The sequence below is a fragment of the Zeus faber genome, assembly GCF_960531495.2.
Source record: "Zeus faber genome assembly, chromosome: 18".
In the NCBI taxonomy this organism is placed as follows: domain Eukaryota; kingdom Metazoa; phylum Chordata; class Actinopteri; order Zeiformes; family Zeidae; genus Zeus; species Zeus faber.
The window spans coordinates 8,863,056-8,881,672 of record NC_137210.1 but is presented as its reverse complement, the minus strand read 5'-3'; the positions used below and the strand labels follow the sequence as shown (position 1 = coordinate 8,881,672).

The 18,617-nt window shown below is 46.8% G+C and overlaps 1 protein-coding gene across 2 annotated transcripts in view; it reads left to right on the top strand.

The window, feature by feature from the left end:
* sema5ba (sema domain, seven thrombospondin repeats (type 1 and type 1-like), transmembrane domain (TM) and short cytoplasmic domain, (semaphorin) 5Ba) overlaps window positions 1-18,617 on the top strand; it is a 121,570-nt gene that overhangs the window by 87,656 nt on the left and 15,297 nt on the right. For both annotated transcript variants that reach the window (XM_080019817.1, XM_080019818.1), the window contains exons 10-15: window positions 4,312-4,447; window positions 7,451-7,658; window positions 8,479-8,686; window positions 16,057-16,174; window positions 16,503-16,687; window positions 17,867-18,010. In XM_080019817.1, coding sequence (XP_079875943.1) covers window positions 4,312-4,447; window positions 7,451-7,658; window positions 8,479-8,686; window positions 16,057-16,174; window positions 16,503-16,687; window positions 17,867-18,010 — 999 coding nt within the window. The remainder of the gene's footprint in view (window positions 1-4,311; window positions 4,448-7,450; window positions 7,659-8,478; window positions 8,687-16,056; window positions 16,175-16,502; window positions 16,688-17,866; window positions 18,011-18,617) is intronic.

The following is an 18,617-nucleotide window of genomic DNA, read 5'->3' as shown; positions in this document are numbered from 1 at the left end:
GCTCTGAGCTTGTGTTTGTGTCCTTCCTCGCTGGTCCCAGCCCAAACCCTGACCCCCCCACCCTCCTCTTCCTCTTCAACAGGGGTGGATATGTTAATGCAATCAACTGCAAACACTGTCTCCATCTGTCTGGCCAAACTTGCACAGGCTCCCGGCCCACTTCCAGGGGTTCGGGGCCCCCGTTTCAGAGAATTGCGGGAGATTGGGCTCGGCACCGGAGCACTTATCCTCTCTGTTGGGACAGGGCGGTCTGAGTCGCGCGTTTGGGAGCGACTCCCTGTCACGCATCTCTCTTTTCATAGTTTTTTTTATTAAAGGAGCAAGCCGTAAGATTATCTGCTTTGGATCCAGAATCCCATTCAAAATGCTAATATGTCTATTCATCATCTGGTTTTAAAAGTATTTCTTGCAAGTATCCCCTCCTTTTGATCCGTTGATTTGGGGTTTCCGATTTTTCGTCACTTGATGTGACGCAGAGATTTTTTTTCAGATAAAGGCGGACCCCGCCACCAACAATGGAAACAGCATAGGAACACATGGAGACGCACGGGCATAATGTAAATACGTTGAATGTCTGTTTGTTATAAAGTGCAGACTAAATTAAGTATTAAATATGAGATTCTTTCAACAAATTATTCTTATGGATTACCACTTTAAAACAAGTGATTTCATTGTAAGACACTGTAAGCATCTGTGTTATCTAGGTCTCTACTCTAATCTCTAAGTGAGGGTTATGTAGTGGAAGCCGTTACCATTCCGTCCGAGCTGAGAGATTTTAGACCCTAGGACACAACCGGGCCATTTAATTAACTTCAGAAACGTATGGCAGGGTCCTGCCGTCACACGCTCAAGAGTGGTGGCAACCGACAAGGTGAGGATTCAGAGTGCCCGCTGAGCTGCCTGAATGTACTGTGTCTGTAGGTTAATTCATCACTATTCATCTGGAATGTTGGCTTCATAGGCTAGCAATACAAAATTATAAAAGTTTCTTGATCATGGGCATCGAATCTTGGAAATACAGCACTTTGCCCATCCCACATATCCCAAAATATTTAGGATATTTGGGATTTTGCTCATGGACTTATTAACATATTTTTAAATACGTCACGTTTCAAGGCTCAAACATTCTTTAATTTAAACGTACTATTCGTATAGTTTGTTTGGCCTCACCCAAGGAAGTCCTTGTAAACCTGTACACTCAGGGACCATTGCCAGACTATTCAAGGCGCCCGGCATTGAACTGATACGAGAGGAAGGACACATTTCCTCTCACAATCACTTTAATAGTCTACAATAGGCATAACCGCTGGCAAACAATCAGCAACATCTCCAACCGTAGCTGGAATCCAAGACTTTTTTTTTCTCCCTCTCGCACAACCTTGTGAACCTCATACATTGTTTAATTGTTGTGTGGAGGTGTTTGCTGACTCTGAGCTGTCTGCTTCTCATTGTGATGTTTTCAGGCCGGCGCTGTTGCCAACTTGGCTTATTGTGTGCGGGCTATAAAAATATGTACAGATAATCCCGGCAGTGCAGGTTCAGTTTCTGGCCCGCGCTGCCATGGAGCTCTGCTGAGTGGGCTTTTTATCTGAGCATTTCTGCAATGCGTTGCAGCTATTTAGTGAGGTTATATCATTGGCTTTAATGTAGCTTTATCTTTTTTCCTTTTCATATGAAAAGGATATTAGGCTGTTTTAGCAAAAAAGAACAAAAAACTGAGGGTCCATCATTTGGGAATGGTGAGGAGTTCACCGTGTCGCAACACGACCCTCTGTCCCCGAGCTGAGCGTTCTTTCCAGTACACTCCGAGGGAAAACTGCACCAGGATCTGCTGCACTGCATCCAATCTTGCTCATCGGCCATCTGGTTGTCCTCCAGCTGACCGGTTGGCTGGTTGGCTGACTGGCCGACCGACTGGCTTGTGTTGGACACGTAGGGCAGGATGATTTAGGATTTAGCGGCCCTTCTACATTTCTCTGTCTCTGCTTTCTGCTTTGGGCTCAAATCACCGGGAGAGAGAGAGAGAGAGAGAGAGAGAGAGAGAGAGAGAGAGAGAGAGAGAGAGAGAGAGAGAGAGAGAGAGAGAGAGAGAGAGAGAGAGAGAGAGAGAGAGAGAGAGAGAGAGAGAGAGAGAGAGAGAGAGAGAGAGAGAGAGAGAGAGACTCTTCCCCAATGTCTGGCTGTGTCTGCTCTCTATCTATCTCCTCCCTGCGTATCCTCTTATCCTCGCCCCCGGCAACATAAAAGACAAATGGCGACACGGCGGATAAGATTATACAGTACATTCAGGGGGACAGCGACAGGTCTCCCTGAGTTATCTAAAGCCTCATGGGATGCCAAGGTTTGTCAAAGCGGTGTGGAGAAATTAGCCCCGTATTGCAGAGGGAGAGAGGGACAGCCGGGGTGATTAAGAGACCTGGGGAGGGGGGGGCTGAATCTTCGGAAGCTGAGAGCCCGAAAAACCAGAGATTAAAACTGGGGATCGACTTTGAGCGGAGACGAGGGCCCGAGGCTAACTGTTGACTTGTATTGAGAGTCATCATATCGCGGAGACGGCGGAAAGATGTCAAATTGCTCCGCCGTCAGTCAAAAGGCTTCATAATGCAACGACGCTACACTCTTCACCCCCTACACTTTACACCCTTTACTTCGCCATCCATCATTAAATGTGGTCATTTTGAGGTTTTTCCCAGGAAAAGATTATTTTCAAAACTGAACTTTGCGCCAAAACCGCAGGCCCACAGCTAGGCTCGCCTGCAGTGTTTATGAATGTGCGTGCGTGCGTGCGTGCGTGCGGTTCGTGCGTGCGTGCGGTTCGTGTGTGCGTGCGTGCGGTTCGTGCGTGCGTGCGTGCGTGCGGTTCGTGCGTGCGGTTCGTGCGTGCGTGCGTGCGGTTCGTGCGTGCGTGCGGTTCGTGGCCGCCATCTGGTTATTTCAGGAGGTTTGTCTATGGTTTCATGATACTAGCTGTGTTTCGCAAGCTCTCCACACCACTGACTCGCCCCGCTCACACCCACTCCTGCCGCTCAGGGTTAGGGTTAGGGTTTGATTGGTTCTCTGTCCAGTAGTTGGCTTAAGACCCACCCGCTTGCCGTTTAGTCCAAATCCTTTTTTAGCTTCGGTTTTGACGCCCTAACCCCAACAACCACAACTGAACAACCGGGTGTCTAGGAAGGAAGTACTGTATGAAAGAAAAAAAAAACCCAAAACCCTTTTTCTCAGTCCTCTGACGCAGAGGTTTGAGGTCCTGCCTCCCTCCCCTATTTTTTCTCCTCTTTCTCCCGCTCTATAATATATCACCCGTCACTCTTCTCTTGATGCATTGTCACAACAGCGCCATGGAAGCGCTGCCAAGGCAGGCAGGTTATTTTACAGTAAAGTCTGATCAGTGTGGAGCGGAGAAGAGAGAGAGAGGGAGAGGGAGAGAGAGGGAGAGAGAGAGGGGTGGGGGGGGGACGCAGGCAGCAGCGGCAGGCAGTTGAGAAAGTCATTATCGTGCAGCACATTATAGAGCCTGAGGAGGCAGGAATAGAATCAGGGTAATAGTGTTAGCCACATTGACAGTTTAGCTGAGGTTTACTCTTATTATGTGACACCTCTATTTAAGGGCTGCTCTGTGTGTGTTGTGTGTGTGTGTGTGTGTGTGTGTGTGTGTGCGTGCGTGAGACATGATTTTAAAGGCTTTAAACACACCAACATTAATAGGACATTGGGATGGCCAGGACACATTTAGGGTCCTCATAATCTCAAAAGCTTTAATGCATTTTTATAAGCATTCATAAGTCATTTAAAAATGTTCTGAAACTCCCGATCGACTCTCTTGATTCCAAAAATGTTAACGTGCTGTTCTAATCCTGATTCATCTGGTTTTTAAAGTTTTTTTCGAGAAGGCGCCAAAAACCACCTGCGTGTGTGTGTGCGTGCGTGTGTGTGTGTGTGTGTGTGTGTGTGTGTGTGTGTGTGCGTGCGCGTGCGCGTGCGTGTGCGTGCGTGCATGCGTGCGTCTCTGCATTCGCTCTCTCTGCTTATTGCTGCACATGGACTGTGCTTTCCCCCGGCCAGCAGCCAGACAGCGCACCTCTCCATGATGGGATTGTCTGGAGGAGGACGCAGCGCGCGGCAGATTACCTTTCATTCCCCACCTCCCACAGCACCTCGCCATTATAAACTGTTATAAACTGTTATTCAGATAATAACAACCGCTCTGGATCTTATTGCCTATTGCGCTCTATGGATGCTTTGTTTGTCTTTTTTTCTGCCCTCATTTTATTCTCTCTCTCTCTCGCTCTCTCTCTCTCTCTCTCTCTTTAGGAACAGCATCGCGGCCTCGGCCGTCTGCGCCTTCAACCTGAGCGCCATCACACGGGCCTTCAACGGGCCCTTCCGCTCGCAGGAGAACCCGCGCTCCACCTGGCTGCCCACGCCCAACCCCATACACAACTTCCAGGTGGGTCCTCTCCGCCCACCCCCTCATCTCCATCATCGTTCCTTCCTTCCTTTGGTCATTCCTTCCCTCTTTCCTTCCTTCCTCGCTTCATTCCTTCTTTCTGTCTTTCTTTCTTTCTTTCTTTAATTTCTTTCTACTGTCCTTCCTGCCTTACTTCCTTCCTTCTTTCCTACCTCCCTCCCTCCCTTCTTTCCTTCTTTCTTTCTTTCTTTCTTTCCTTCCCCCTTGGGTATTTTCTAGGGCTACCCCCGACTAAAGATTTGTCTAGTCCACTATTAGTCGTCATTTCAAGCAGTTGGTCAACTAATCGTCGCACGTTTATGATATTAACTTAATTATTTAAATATATGATTTGGTGACTGAGTGTCAGAGGAAAATAAATACATTAAATACATCTACAATAAAAGAGTGTTATGAGGGTCACGCAAAAAAAAAGGTACCCCTATGTTTCAATAATAAACTCGGAATTCTGCCCCCGCACCGTGATAGTCCGCCACTGTTCAGCAGCGTATACAGCGCGGGGGGGGACAATAAATAATAGATAGATAAATAGATAATAGATAAATACATCTACAATTAGAACATACTATTCGATTTCGGATCACTCTGATCCGGCTTTGCCAAAAAAAGAAAAAGAAAAATGAAAGCACAGGCTAAATCAGGGCACCGCCGCCCGCCTTCCCACGGCCCGGTGGCAGATGCCCCGTGGCCCGGCACCGATCCGTGGCTTGGTGGTTGGGAACCCCTGTTTTAGAAAAGTCGACTAGGCCAAGTTTTAACTTCCGCTAAAACGTCAGGGAAATAAGTCATTAGGAACAGCCCTATTATGTGTCGGAGCAACCAGCAAGGGGACTGAACATTTTGTTAATTTATCAGTAACACCAACACAATAACTTATTACAAGCTTTTAAAACATCAATTTAATTTACAAGCACTGCACAGCGCGCATGCATGAAGCGAGCCGCCTTGTTAATTACCGGGAAAACCACCAAAAGCTGTAATTATTCTTCTGAATGTGGCGCAACCACCAGCAAGGAGCCAGAATTTTATTAAAATTTGCTTCATGTGAAAAGCCCTCTGGTATTTCATAGATGAGTCCAGCCATACAGGCTTTAAGGTTCATTTTCACAAGGCGCAGCTTGGTCGACTAAGACTCTTCTCATCGACTAACCTAAGCAACGAAGGACAGAATGAACGAAGGAAAGGTCCCTCTTTCCTTCTCTCCTTCCTTGCTTTCTTTCTTTCTTTCTTTCCTTCCTTCCTTGCTTCTCTGCTTCCTTCCTTTCTGCCTTTGTTCTTTTCCTCCCTTTTTCATCCATCCTGCCTTGATTTCGTCTCTCCTTCTTTTAGTGACAGTTTGAAATTTTTCCTACCGTGGTAAAAAAGCAACGTATAACCGCAGTACTGTGGTTTACCATATGGAAGCAAAAATGCACAAGGATAACATTTCAATGAGGAATTATAAATATATTGTTATATGTGTGAATCGTCACACAGCACAGTTCTCAATGCGTCCCGAACACGGAGAGCCATGACCCGTTCACACAACACACAAAAGCAATCCCCCTTACAATATGTTTAATGGACCGTCCCGCCCCCTGGCACACGGCGCGAAAAGCTCATTGACGAGCGAGAGCGAACTCTGCGGAGCAACTGAAAATCTTCTCCAGAAGTCCTTGCATATAGCGACAGGAAGACAGTCAATGATTATAACTTGGCAATGATTATTTTGTTTGCATTTCATATCCCCCTGTAACTTTCACCAGCAAAAAAATGAAATACAAAATTATATATATATTGTATATATATATATTTTATATATATATATATATATATATATATATATATATATATATATATATATATATATATATATACACACAGTGGTACCTTGATTTCCGAGTGCACTAACATAGGAGTTTTCCGAGTTATGAGCTGTAGTTCCGACGATTTTTTGTATTGATTTGCCAGCAACAATGTGAGTTAGGAGGAGCGAACTTCAGGTACACCGCTGCTAGTTGGCGTGGCGAGCGAATCCAGCCAGCATCTCTTTTGTGTTTCGCGCTCGTGATTTGTGCGTTTTGTGCAGTTGTTTTGCCCAAAAAAAAATTCTAATCATGGCTCCTAAGAAAGTAAGTGCTGAGAAGAAGAAGCAGATGATGTCGATTGAATTAAAGCATGAAATCAATAGAAAAACATGAGCGAGGTGTGCGTGTGATGGAATTGGCAAATTTTTTCAAGTTAAAATTAAAGTGAAGTGAAAAATTTTTTTTAGCAATTAAGTTCAGTAATAAAGTGTAGCAACAAACAAAAGCAACCAAAAAAGCACGAAAGGAACTCCTCCAACCTCCTCCGCCTATCTCCTCCACCTCCGCCAGCATCTTCCGTTAGTCCAAGTTGTCTGATCTCCAAGGTAAATACACTTTATAAAACCATTTTATTTCTTTATGTTTATTTCTTTATATTTGTTATTTATAAATACATTTTTCTTATTTAAAAACACGTAACAAAAAAAATTGGGGTGTGTTTTTGGGGGCTGGAACAGATTAATGGCATTTCAATTAATTTCAATGGGGAAAATTGATTTGCTATACGAGCAGATTGAATTACGAGCTCTGTCACGGAGCGAATTAAACTCGCAAGTCAAAGTACCACCGTATTTAATATTTGCAGTGATGGCGGTAATGAGGTCATTACCATGGTGGCGTCACATAACCACAGTATTGTGGTAATGCGGTTATCGCCACAGCCCTGCTTTCTTGCTTTCTTGCATTCTTTATTGCTTTATTTCTTCCCTCCTACCTTCTTCTCTCCTCCTTACTCCCAGTCTTCCTCCCTTCTTTCATTCCTTTCCATTTCCATCCCTAGTTTCTGTCTTTGTTCTTTTCTTTACTTTCCCTTCCTTCCTGCCAGCCTTCCTTGTCCCCCCCCCCTCTCTCCATCCATCCATTATTTCCTTCCTTCCTTTGTCTCCCTCCTAACTGTCACTCCACCCTCCTCCAGTGTGGGACCATAGAGGATGGCGGTCCCAACGACAGTCTGACGGAGCGCAGCCTGCAGGACGCCCAGCGCCTCTACCTGATGAACGACGTGGTGCAGCCGGTGTCCGTGGACCCGCTGGTCATGCAGGACGACGTGCGCTTCTCCAGCCTGGTGGTGGACATCGTCCAGGGCATGGACACGCTCTACCACGTCATGTACATCAGCACAGGTCTGTCAAATTCAACAAAAAGTAATCATTAAAAAAAACATAGAATCTGCTCTATTATGTATTCATTACTACTTGTTGTTACACAGCTCTGTGGAATACTGGAATGATCGGTCAATAGCGGCAACCAGTGGCCAGTTATTTCTGAATAATGTCCGCTGTCTGTTAATAATGACCTTGGTCAGGGGCAATCAATTCACGCCTGGATTCACATCCCTTGTATCACTACAATGGAAGACTTGAGATGATTGCAGATATGTCCAATTTCACATTATTATCAGTAAATAGGTTAGTGATATCTAGGACAAAGGTGAACAGTTTACTACGTTGTTTCAGTGTTAGCTTCATTGTTGTGGACTATTTTTCTCAGCGGAAGCTCTCAAACTGGGCATACTAGTTACAAAATCATTTCAGATCAAAATTCTGCCTCGGTGCATTATTTTATTAAGTTAGTCGCTATGTAATAAGCCAGATAGTGTGAAGTAATTATCCCTTACTTATTTTTAGCTTTGGGTTTTTTCATGAACTTCTTCTCAGGGGCAACGTTTTTCACAGGAAATTTGTTCTGCCCTTCTCGGAGTACAGCCCTACAGATGACTTGATATAGCTGATATACCTAGATATATGTACATGTACTTAATAAACTTTTTTTTGTTGTTTTTTTTGGACTGAAGGTGTTTCTTTGACAGAAGCCAACACAAGAACACCAATTGATGTTTTCGTGAGGGCGTTGGACGAAATGAGTGACGCATCCCTTTCAAAGCCTTTCTAAAACCCCATATCCTCTGTACTCACCATTCGGTCTTCCCTTGCCCCAACCCAGAGTACGGCACCATCCTGAAGGCCCTGGCTACAACCAACAAGAGCCTGCAGGGCTGTTACCTGGAGGAGATGGAGCTCCTCCCGCCTGGCGCCAGGGAGCCCATCCTGAGCCTCCAGATCCTCCACAGCGACAGGTCGCTGTTCGTGGGGCTCAGCGACCGCGTGGTGAAGATCCCCCTGGAGCGGTGCTCCACCTACACCACCGAGATGTGAGCGTCCACTGTCTCTCTTGTGTCTGAGTTTCTTTTTCGAGAAACCGCCCCCGACTGTGGGAGTCAGAAAGTGAGGAGCTGCTCCAGAGGGAGCGCCGCCTCCATCTCCTGAAAGCCGCCTCCACATACGATACGGTGTTTAGGTCTGATTGTCTTATATGTGCTTTTTATGACAAGCGGCAACACATTCATTTCAACCAGGTCGGTCGTCCATTGAAGCAATTATCTGTCCTCAGCTAGGATTATTATGTCTGCAGACCTCAACTATAATCCTTGGAGTCTAATAGAACCAGACAAACGACCAGAGCCGCAGAGGAAATTCGTTTGTGGTGCTATTTAATTTTTTTAACTTCATTAAACTTTTTTTTTTTTGTTGTTGAATTTTATATCTAATTAAAGTAGCTGTGCATAACACACAGCGAGTCCTGTTTCCTGCTCAGGCCGTCATCGGTGTTTAAATCTGCATCATCATAAGCAAGGAAACGTGTGCGGCGGTCTATCTTTGTAGCGGCGACGCCTGAGAATCGCCTTCGAGAGAACTACAGAGAACGAGAGAGACAGAGAGAGACCTACTTGAGTGTTTTTCATGTGGAAGTGCCCGTCCACGGGGTCGAGCCAGGGTAGGAAAGCTCTCTGAGGCTGTTTGTCCAACCATCTGCATCTCATCAACGCTCTCAAGCTGCCTGCGCCGGGCACCACAGCCCTTCAAAGTCAACCTCATTTTAGCATACAAATGGCTGGGCGCTTTATTCACTTCGTGTGCGTGTGTGTGTGCGTGTGTGTGTGTATGTGTACGAGATAGAGCGATTTAGAGGTAAAGAAAGCGAAAGAGAGATAGAGAGAGAGTGTGTGTGTGAAGGACGCACATAATGTTTGTTTGTGTTGGCGCCGGTGCTTTGGACTGCTCTCATATGCGGCCTGCATGGTGAGTCAGTGAGCGATTTCTCTCCCCCCCAGCTCCCATTCTAGACACATGCACACACAAACGCACACACGCACACACGTACACATAAGCAATAGCAGGTAGCTCGGTGCATATTGAAAAAGCTCTATATATATATATATATATATATATATATATGTATGTGTCTGTGTGTTGGGTCAGAGAGGAAATGATTGAGTGCAGTGACGCAGCAGAAGCCCGGCCCACCTGTTTAAAACACAGTGGGCTCCAAGGGCACGCCGGAGGGAAGGGAAGGACTGTCTTTAATCCGCCCGCTGATATCCGTCCGCCTCTCCGCCTCGCTCCCCCCAGCAATCTGTCAAGCCGACAGCGGAAAAGCGCCGCCGTCGCCATAATACGACCGCTGTCAACCGGCCGTCAGCCTGACGCCGGAGGTAACCGGCAAAAAAATGGGGCTGGGGAGGCGAGATAGGCAAGATAGGTGTTCTAAGGGTTTAAGAGCACGTGGGCGGAGGAAGTTCTGGCCTCCGAGTTATGAAACCTGCCAACGCCACCGGCGAACGTTGAACGCCCGCACTCGGATGACCCAGTGAATGGTAAAGACATTGAGTGTACTGCTATGGTTTATCCATTCACACAGCACCTTGGGCTCTTGTGTTTTGGTGTCGGGTCACGGTGGGGTGGAGGGGTGGGGGGGTCGGTCGGTCTGTGGAAATGCTTTAAGTGTGTAGTTGTTCTCTCTCTCTCTCTCTCTCTCTCTCGCTCTCTCTCTAGCTACATGCATGAGTGCTGTTCCTCTCATTGTGCTGCTTTCTGGCTGAGCCATTCAAAAACCGTCGCTCTCACGTCGTGTGTGGCCGTCCCACCCCCTCCTGATGGTTCACACCATCATACATTAATTCACACACACACACACACACACACACACACACACACACACACACACACACACACACATACACACACACACACACACACACACACACACAGACGCGCACAGACAATACCTGAACAATTATTTTTTTCCTAAATGGCTTGCCGTGGCTCCTCTGCCGCTCATTCCTATTTGTTTCCCCACCCTGCTTGCGCGCACTCACACACACGCATTCATTCACTGCCCCCATACCATAGACGGTAAACAATGGAGGCGCCTGTGCCACAGCCGAGGCCAGATATCACACATTGAGCGAGAAATGTTAAGCCATGATTTATGTAGAAAGTCATAACGCGTCCCCATGCTTCCACAGGAAGAAGCCATCCATCTATAGAATAATGGATGTTTCTGTACTGTGTCCATGCCCCTCTCTCTCTCTCTCTCTCTCTCTCTCTCTCTCTCTCTCTCTCTCTCTCTCTCTCTCTCTCTCTCTCTGTGCCTGCTTGTATGTAATTGTAAGCCCGTGATTTGGGTTCATGAACGGTCATCTCTAGCCGGCTGCAAAAGGAGCACACGTCGCATGAAATGAGACGTTCATTACTGTACGTCACATTTCGCAGTGAAAATCAAATTAATTTTGAGCACTTACGCCTTAATATCTCGTTGCGTGGGGCCACGTTGGGCAGCGTTTCATAACTTGGAGAGTGGATTGATGTTGGCGTCACATTCAGCTGTCATGTTATTTTGCTGGCTTCATAAATGTCTTCAAAGCGCTGCCTGAGATGTGCGTACGTGTGCTTTTCCTTTATTGGAGATAATTATATCTGACCAAACCGATGGCCACCTCTGGCCAAGCGCGACCTTCCATACGCTTTGTCTCATTCCATCGTTATTTCTCCCTCTCTCCCTGTCTTCCCTCTATGTAAGTGATTTAGTTTGGCTGCGTCACAGCGCTGGTCTAGCTACATCCATCAGACTCCATGTTTTTTTGGCCCGCTGTGCCAGAGACAAAAGGGGAATTAAGGAGAGCACTACCTGGCCAGCCCGGGCACTATTTAACCAAAATGAGTGCACTTCTTGAACTAGATTGGTGTATTGACATTTAACTGAATGTCACGGTGAAGAAGGTGATGATGAAGAAGACGAGTAGGAAGGGATAGAAGGAGAGGAAAGCTGGAGAAAAGGGACACACTTTGCATTTAACGATTAGCATACCTGCTCCGTGTGTGTGTGCATGTTTACATGTGTGCGGTGGTTTCCACTATAAGATTGGTCTCTACACAAGGTGTTGTCTGTCTTCCCTCTCTCTCTCTCTCTCTCTCTCTCTCTCTCTCTCTCTCTCTCCCTCTCTCTATTTCTAGGGGGGATCTCACACGTATCTCGCCAGCAAAACCCAATTTAATGGCTGTTATGGCTGCCAGCCTGTCAGCGGCCACTCCTGGAAAACAGTGCCACTAAGCCCGTATGACCAATCAGAGGGGCAGGCCAATCAGACACTGGCCTGAGACTGAGGGAGGGAGAGGGAAAGAGGAAGGGAGAGTGGGAGAGACTGAACTTTGTAAAAAGTGTAGGAAAATAATTTATTTCCAGTTGAAATTGCTTTTCCTACCCCAGTTCTGGTCAAAGAAAAAAAGGGAGAGAAAACTTTTGATGTTTCATAAATGGTTTTGGTTCTTTTGGCTGCTGCTATTCCTCCTTCTGTTGCCAGCTCTGCCCTCCTTGGAGAGATGTTTTGGTAAACAATAATGTAATACAAAAGAATAAACAATGAGACCCAATGTGAGCTTCAGTTCCCGGAGGGTGACAGTTTGGCGGTGACGTCACCACCCCCCCATCGATTTCTCTCCATCTGTCTGACTTTCCTCTTCAGTGCTTCCTCCACCTATTTTCACCTGTCTTTCATCAGACTGCTCTCTCTTGTTGCGCTGCCATCTGTCACCTCACGTTGCCGTATCATTTGTATTTCCATTGTTTATCTTTTTCTTCTCCCGGGGAAGCCACGGTTGTAGGCCGATGTAACATTATGTAAATAACAGTAGAGGAATGATTTTGTCGTCATATAGACATAGAGACACATTGTTACACGGCTCTATGGAATACTCGATCCTGATTGGTCAATTGCGGCAATCGGTGGTCAGTTATGTCTGAATAACGACCGCTGTCTGTTAATAATGGCCGCTGTCACGGGCAAACACTTCTCCACCTGTATACCCGTCCCTCCCTTCTTTTATTGAGCGAGTAGCCATGTAATAAGTGGGATGATGTGCAGATAGCCGCTCATTACTGCAAAATAACCCCCCCTTCTAATACATGACCCCTCCGCTTCATGCCAGGGTCTTGATCACACAGTTGGGGCTTTATTTTGTGATGAGAACCGGCCGACTGCACATCATCCCTTACGTGTACAGCATACTCTCACACGTACAGTATAGCAGGCAGGTTTTTTTGGCAACCCGCCATCCACCACTCCTTACCGCTGGTATTTTGGAGTCTGCGTCATCACTCATCAGCCATGGCTGCAGATCGAGGGCTAATTGGACATATTAGCATGAAGCGCTGGAGGCAGTTATCTTCTATTGAGATTTATCATGGGGCCCCGGCGCTGCATGGTAGAATCGGCCTCTGGGACGACGGTCTCTCTCTCTCTCTCTCTCTCTCTCTCTCTCTCTTGGGAAGGGTCTCCCTGTATTCTCTGGAGATCAGCTCTACAAGTGACAAAGTGTTTGTGAGGTGGTGGTAGAGCAGCCATCATCTGTTGAACTGTGTCAAACCTCTCAGACACCCGACGCCAGCATCTTTCCCGCGCTGGCTGCCGTTTGCCTTAATAGGAACTGACATTTTCCATCCATAATTTATCACATCAAAGTGTCATATTTGCAATCACACCCGGAGGATTCGATGTTAAGGGCAATGGGAGCTATTGTTTTTCCCTCGACATGCTCAACTGCAGAGCGGCGGCGTTTGTGTAATTTAAGGGGACAGCGGGTTTTATCGCATTCACAATCCATTGAAATTGCCTTTACAGCCCCCGTGGTGAGGATTCATCAGTTTCATCTTGTTAATACGCTTGTCCAGACATATTGTTTTATTGGCTGGTGGGCTCCGTTCTGTTTAAATTTTAACAGGCCATATTTAGCGCGGGTACCTGTTTTGATATACTGTGCCACCAGGCTGCTGAATTAAATATCTGGCACGCTGCTGAGTTGTCAAAAGTTTTAACTATACTCTCTCTCTCTGTCTTTGTACCTCCTGTCTATGCTGAACATGTTCATGCAGACAGATTTGGCGAGTACAGAAAATTAGAGCGGTATTGTCAGAAGGCACTTCCATGCACAAAATATACACGCCCACGAACCTGGCGCACGAATGCACTTTCAATCTCACTCGCATTCTCCTTTGCGGTATGGATCCCACTCCCTACCACCTGTTCCCCTGAGCAGTGTAGCCTTTTATTTCCCCTGCAGCCACACACGCACACACACACACACACACACACACACACACACACACACACACACACACACACACAGACACACACACACACACACACACACACACACACACACACACACACACACACACACACACACACACACACACACACACATAAATATACACCTCTCTTTCTATCTCTCTCTATTTCTTCCACTTCCACCATTCCTGACACCGCCACCTCCTCCTCCCCTAGTTTACTTTTACAGTGGACGCTGCGTGAGCCGCCGGAAAAGGAAAAAAGTGCAGGCAGCGTCTGGTCGACGCAGAAAGGTCAGAGCGGCAGCTTAACTCCTCGCCAATCCTTGCTTGCTCTCCCTCCCTCTCTCCCTCTTTTTCCCTGCGCTAGTAAATCCTTACTTATTAAATAGCCCCCTGGGCCCAGATACCACGGCAGCCTGGAGAAAATACCCCCTCCCACACACACACACACACACACACACACACAGATATACTTCTAGCTGTGAACTTGTATCTCAATATGTTTCGGGGTGTGGGTGCATACATATATATTGTATCCCTTTCTCTGTGCATGAGTGGGTGTTCGCCCCACCCACCCCGTACCGTGGCTACAGCCGGTTCAGCCTTTCTGTTGAGCCGTTCCTTTTTCTCCACCAGTCTTTAGAGCTTGAGGCACGGACAGTTGGCTCTAAGATCTGGCCTCTCTCTTTTTACAGGCCAGCGTTTTGTGAACAGTGGAATTAATGCAAAATTTCCCCCCTTCGGGTCAGAGACCCATGCCCCCCAGCCTGGCTTGCCTCTTGGCCCCAATTTACCAGGTACTAATACGCCACAAAAGCCCCCCCCACATTGGTTACTAATCCCCCTCTTTGAAATAGGCTCACATTAACAGTTCCACTCAGCTGATTGTGTGTGATGGAGTGCATGCGGTGGTGTAGTGTCAATAGTGGCGCCGGTAAACATGAGGTGCTTTGGAATCGGGGTTGTGCTCGCTGAGCCGATAGCAAACAGCCGGGGTTCCGATCTGATCAGTCAATGCAGAAGTCACGCGTCATCCAACAATACGAAAGAGGGTGAATGAGGTGCAATGTGTGTCTGAGCTCCAGCTAGACTTTTCCAAACAGGGGCTACTGAGTTTACCCAACTGTGACCGAAGCCCATTATAATGATTGTGTCATCAGTGCCGGAGATTGGAGACGATAATTGTACCGTGGTTTAATTAAAATCCCAGACAATGGGGTGAGCTGTTGGTGTTTTGCAGCTCATAGACCTCATTTGTTGGATTCTCTCGGCACTTCTCCGCGGCGTTGGAGACCACTGGAGGATTCTATTCCTCATCGGCTGATAGGTCACTAGTTTGTTGTTTTTGTGTGTGTGTGTGGGGGGGGGGGCTGTCTGATGTGCTGGCTAAGCAGCAGTGTTTCTATTAGATGTACTGTAAGCAGACCTTGGGTTCACCGCTAAGCCCAACATTACACTGAGCGCTGTATCAACACTGGAAGCTTCCTCATCCTCCAAGCTAAAAAGAACCACACCACCGGGCCTCTCAAATATACAGATGGGTACTGTAGGTGAAGAGAGGAGAAGAAAATATCCGGAGAGAGAGAAGGAGAAGCGGAGAGGACCACTTTATCGTCCGTTCCAGAGGCTTCCAGATCAGGCTTTGGCGGCTTAGCCTCATCATTAGCGGCTTTCGATCTAATTAGCCATCATTAAGCCTTTCTTTTACTAGGGAGCTTACAAATATTTAATTGCTGCAGGGGAAACGTTGCTGTTTAGCCAGCAACATCTGAAACCCCCAACGCCACCCCCTCACCGAAAACCAAACCTAATGATAACCTATAAGCAGGGTATAAAGGAATACAATTCTCCAGCAACCCTCTGTGAGAGTTGAAAGAGAGAGAGAGGGAGAAAGCGAGAGAGGGATGGCTCAGGCTTGGAGAGAGGTGGAAGCCAGATCGAGAAGTCAGACAGTTTTCAGATCAACAAAGTTTTTTTGTTTTTCCTCAAAGGCGAATGTTAGGCTGCTTGAAAAAGCCCTTGCAGAGGTGACCTCTATAGTCGCCTTGCTTGCTCTTACCCTCTCTCCCTCGTTCCCCCCACTGCCTCCCCCATGATGTCTCCTGCCCCCTGTAGGCTCTGTTTGGAGGCACGGGACCCCTACTGCGGCTGGGACCTGAAGCAGCGCCGCTGCACCACCCTGGAGGACAGCTCCAACATGAGCCAGTGGAGCCAAAACATTACGGTTTGCCCGGTGAGAGCCTTTACTGAGGCTTGTTCCTCATCTCAATATAATTATAAAAACCTAAAAAAAACATTTTGAAACAAGGATGACTGACAAAATATGACACCTCTCCTCCTGTCAACAAACACCCAAACTCATAAAGAGAGGTGTTTTTTATATATATATATATATATATATATATATATATATATATATATATATATATATATATAATTTTATAATATTGGGTTGAATATGCCCACACATAGGCAACATCCACAGCTGCCACTAGCCCAGTCTAACCCTTTGCTTACTTTGGCGTCATTATTTTGTACATATATATTTTTTATTATTTTAGTTACGGAACCAGACGACCGATGGAGGCTTCGGACCATGGGCGCCATGGCAATTCTGCAACAATGACGATGGCGCAGATGGCGTCTGCTCCTGTCTGTGTCGTTCCAGGTCATGTGACAGTCCAGCACCCCGCTGTGGCGGAAGGAACTGCGACGGTCCCACCATCGAGGTCTCCAACTGCTCCAGGTAGGAGGCCAGGTTGAGCTTCTCAAGGTCACGCTGTGTAACACTGAACTAGTTTTCTGGAGCTCAGCCAGGACCACCTTTTGTCAGAGTGTATAGTGCGATACAAGCAGCAATGCAGGCTTCCAGCATATGGGTGACCTTATGGGTGACCCACCTTAAAATACAACAACAGATTTGACAGCAGCATGGCTGTCAGTGTTTTGGCAGGTGGAGTCTGCCGACTGTCATCGATAGCCCAGATTTTTCAATTTGATCAGCGAGTCATCAGCTGATGAGAAGCGCTTTCAGAACCAGCTTCATGAAGCTCAAATGAGTAATAAAATATGGTATTCTTAAAGGTAATAAACTAAGGTAGATGTGACTTGCTGTTGTTTTATGTAGTTATTTAGTTATTTTGTCTTTCTCATTAATATTGGGGTACGTTCTGAGGTCAGCAGGGCTTTCTCCATACGCTGCATACATTTGATCATGACATTTTCAAATCTGTATTCAGCTTACCACGGCTGACCGCAAGGTGCCTCTTTGAATATAGATAGTTTCTTTTTTTTATATGAACCAGGATATGGCATCACCATTTTTTCAACACTTTAAAGATAATGTTGGGCGCATCAAGAGTGTTACATGGCAAATGAGCCGGATCCGCGATTCAGTATCACGGAGGCATCCCACTGACTTTGAAACGCGTGCCAGGATACAGGATAAGCGTAAGGAAAAGTGTAAAAAAATAAAATAAAAAGGAACGCGGGGAGGCTGGTGGTTTAAGGATGTAGATGACATCCAGGCTCTCCTTGCAAGGCCACAATCCAAGGTAACGGAGAGGCGGAGGTGGATCTGAGAGCCCTGGTGGCCCCTGTCCTCCTGGGTAAATGCCCTAGATTTAATCCCTGCCGTAGGTGTTCAAATCAAATCACAAGGAGTGCTACCCGGGCTAAAAAAGCACTTAAGTAAATTGAGGAAACGCATTTCCATGCCGGCGATGACGCTTCTGTTTCCAGGGTTTCCAATTTTGAGAAATGATTTGCAATATTTTGACATAATTTACTGTTCAATTACCCCTCCTCCCCTCCCCCTTTTCATTAGGGAACATTATTTCAACACTCTGAGGACAAGTGAGCGTTTGTTTACACTCTGGTCCGATTTGAGTATTTCAGAATTTTTTTTTTTTCTCTCGCAATGTAGGAACGGAGGCTGGACACCCTGGTCGTCATGGGGACAGTGCAGCACAACCTGCGGCACAGGTTTCGAGCTTCGGCAGCGCTCCTGCAACAACCCGTCGCCCCGGCACGGTGGGCGGGTCTGCGTGGGGCCGAGCCGAGATGAAAGGTGGGTGCAAAGGCCAGAAACACTGTATGTTCACACAGGAGCAAGACCAACCTCAGCTCACATGGCCTGGATAAAATGATAAGACCAAATGTATCCCACATTTCACATCTTGACAATGCTAGATCGTGCAATGTACAGAATATAGTGCATTGTGTGATACTTTAAACTGGAAATCCATGAGATTCATTTTTTTAAATAAAATCCCATATTTGAGATTTATTCCATATTTCTTCAGCTGGCACTTTATAACAAATAGTCATTAGATGTCGATGAATCCTCAGAAAGTGGACGGGGTCATGCTCGCTCTTTTCCGTTTCTGCTATAACACGACTTGCCGTTCCTCCTGTTTAAATAGTTAGACTCTGAGCTGTAGGAGTGGGACCTAAGAAATCCAAGCGATCAGGATTTTAGCATTCATTCAGACCAGGGTCTGCGGGGCAGGAGGGGTGCGAGTGATTGGGGTTCAACTTGCGTGAAGGACTCGCAGGAGAGCGCCGGGTGCCTTCCGGAGCCCCTGGGGGGACTGTTTTCCGTTGTGGGTGTGGGTTGGGGTGTTGGGGATGGCTGTTGGCCTTTTGCTTCTGCTGCGCAGCTCTGCGGCAGGCGC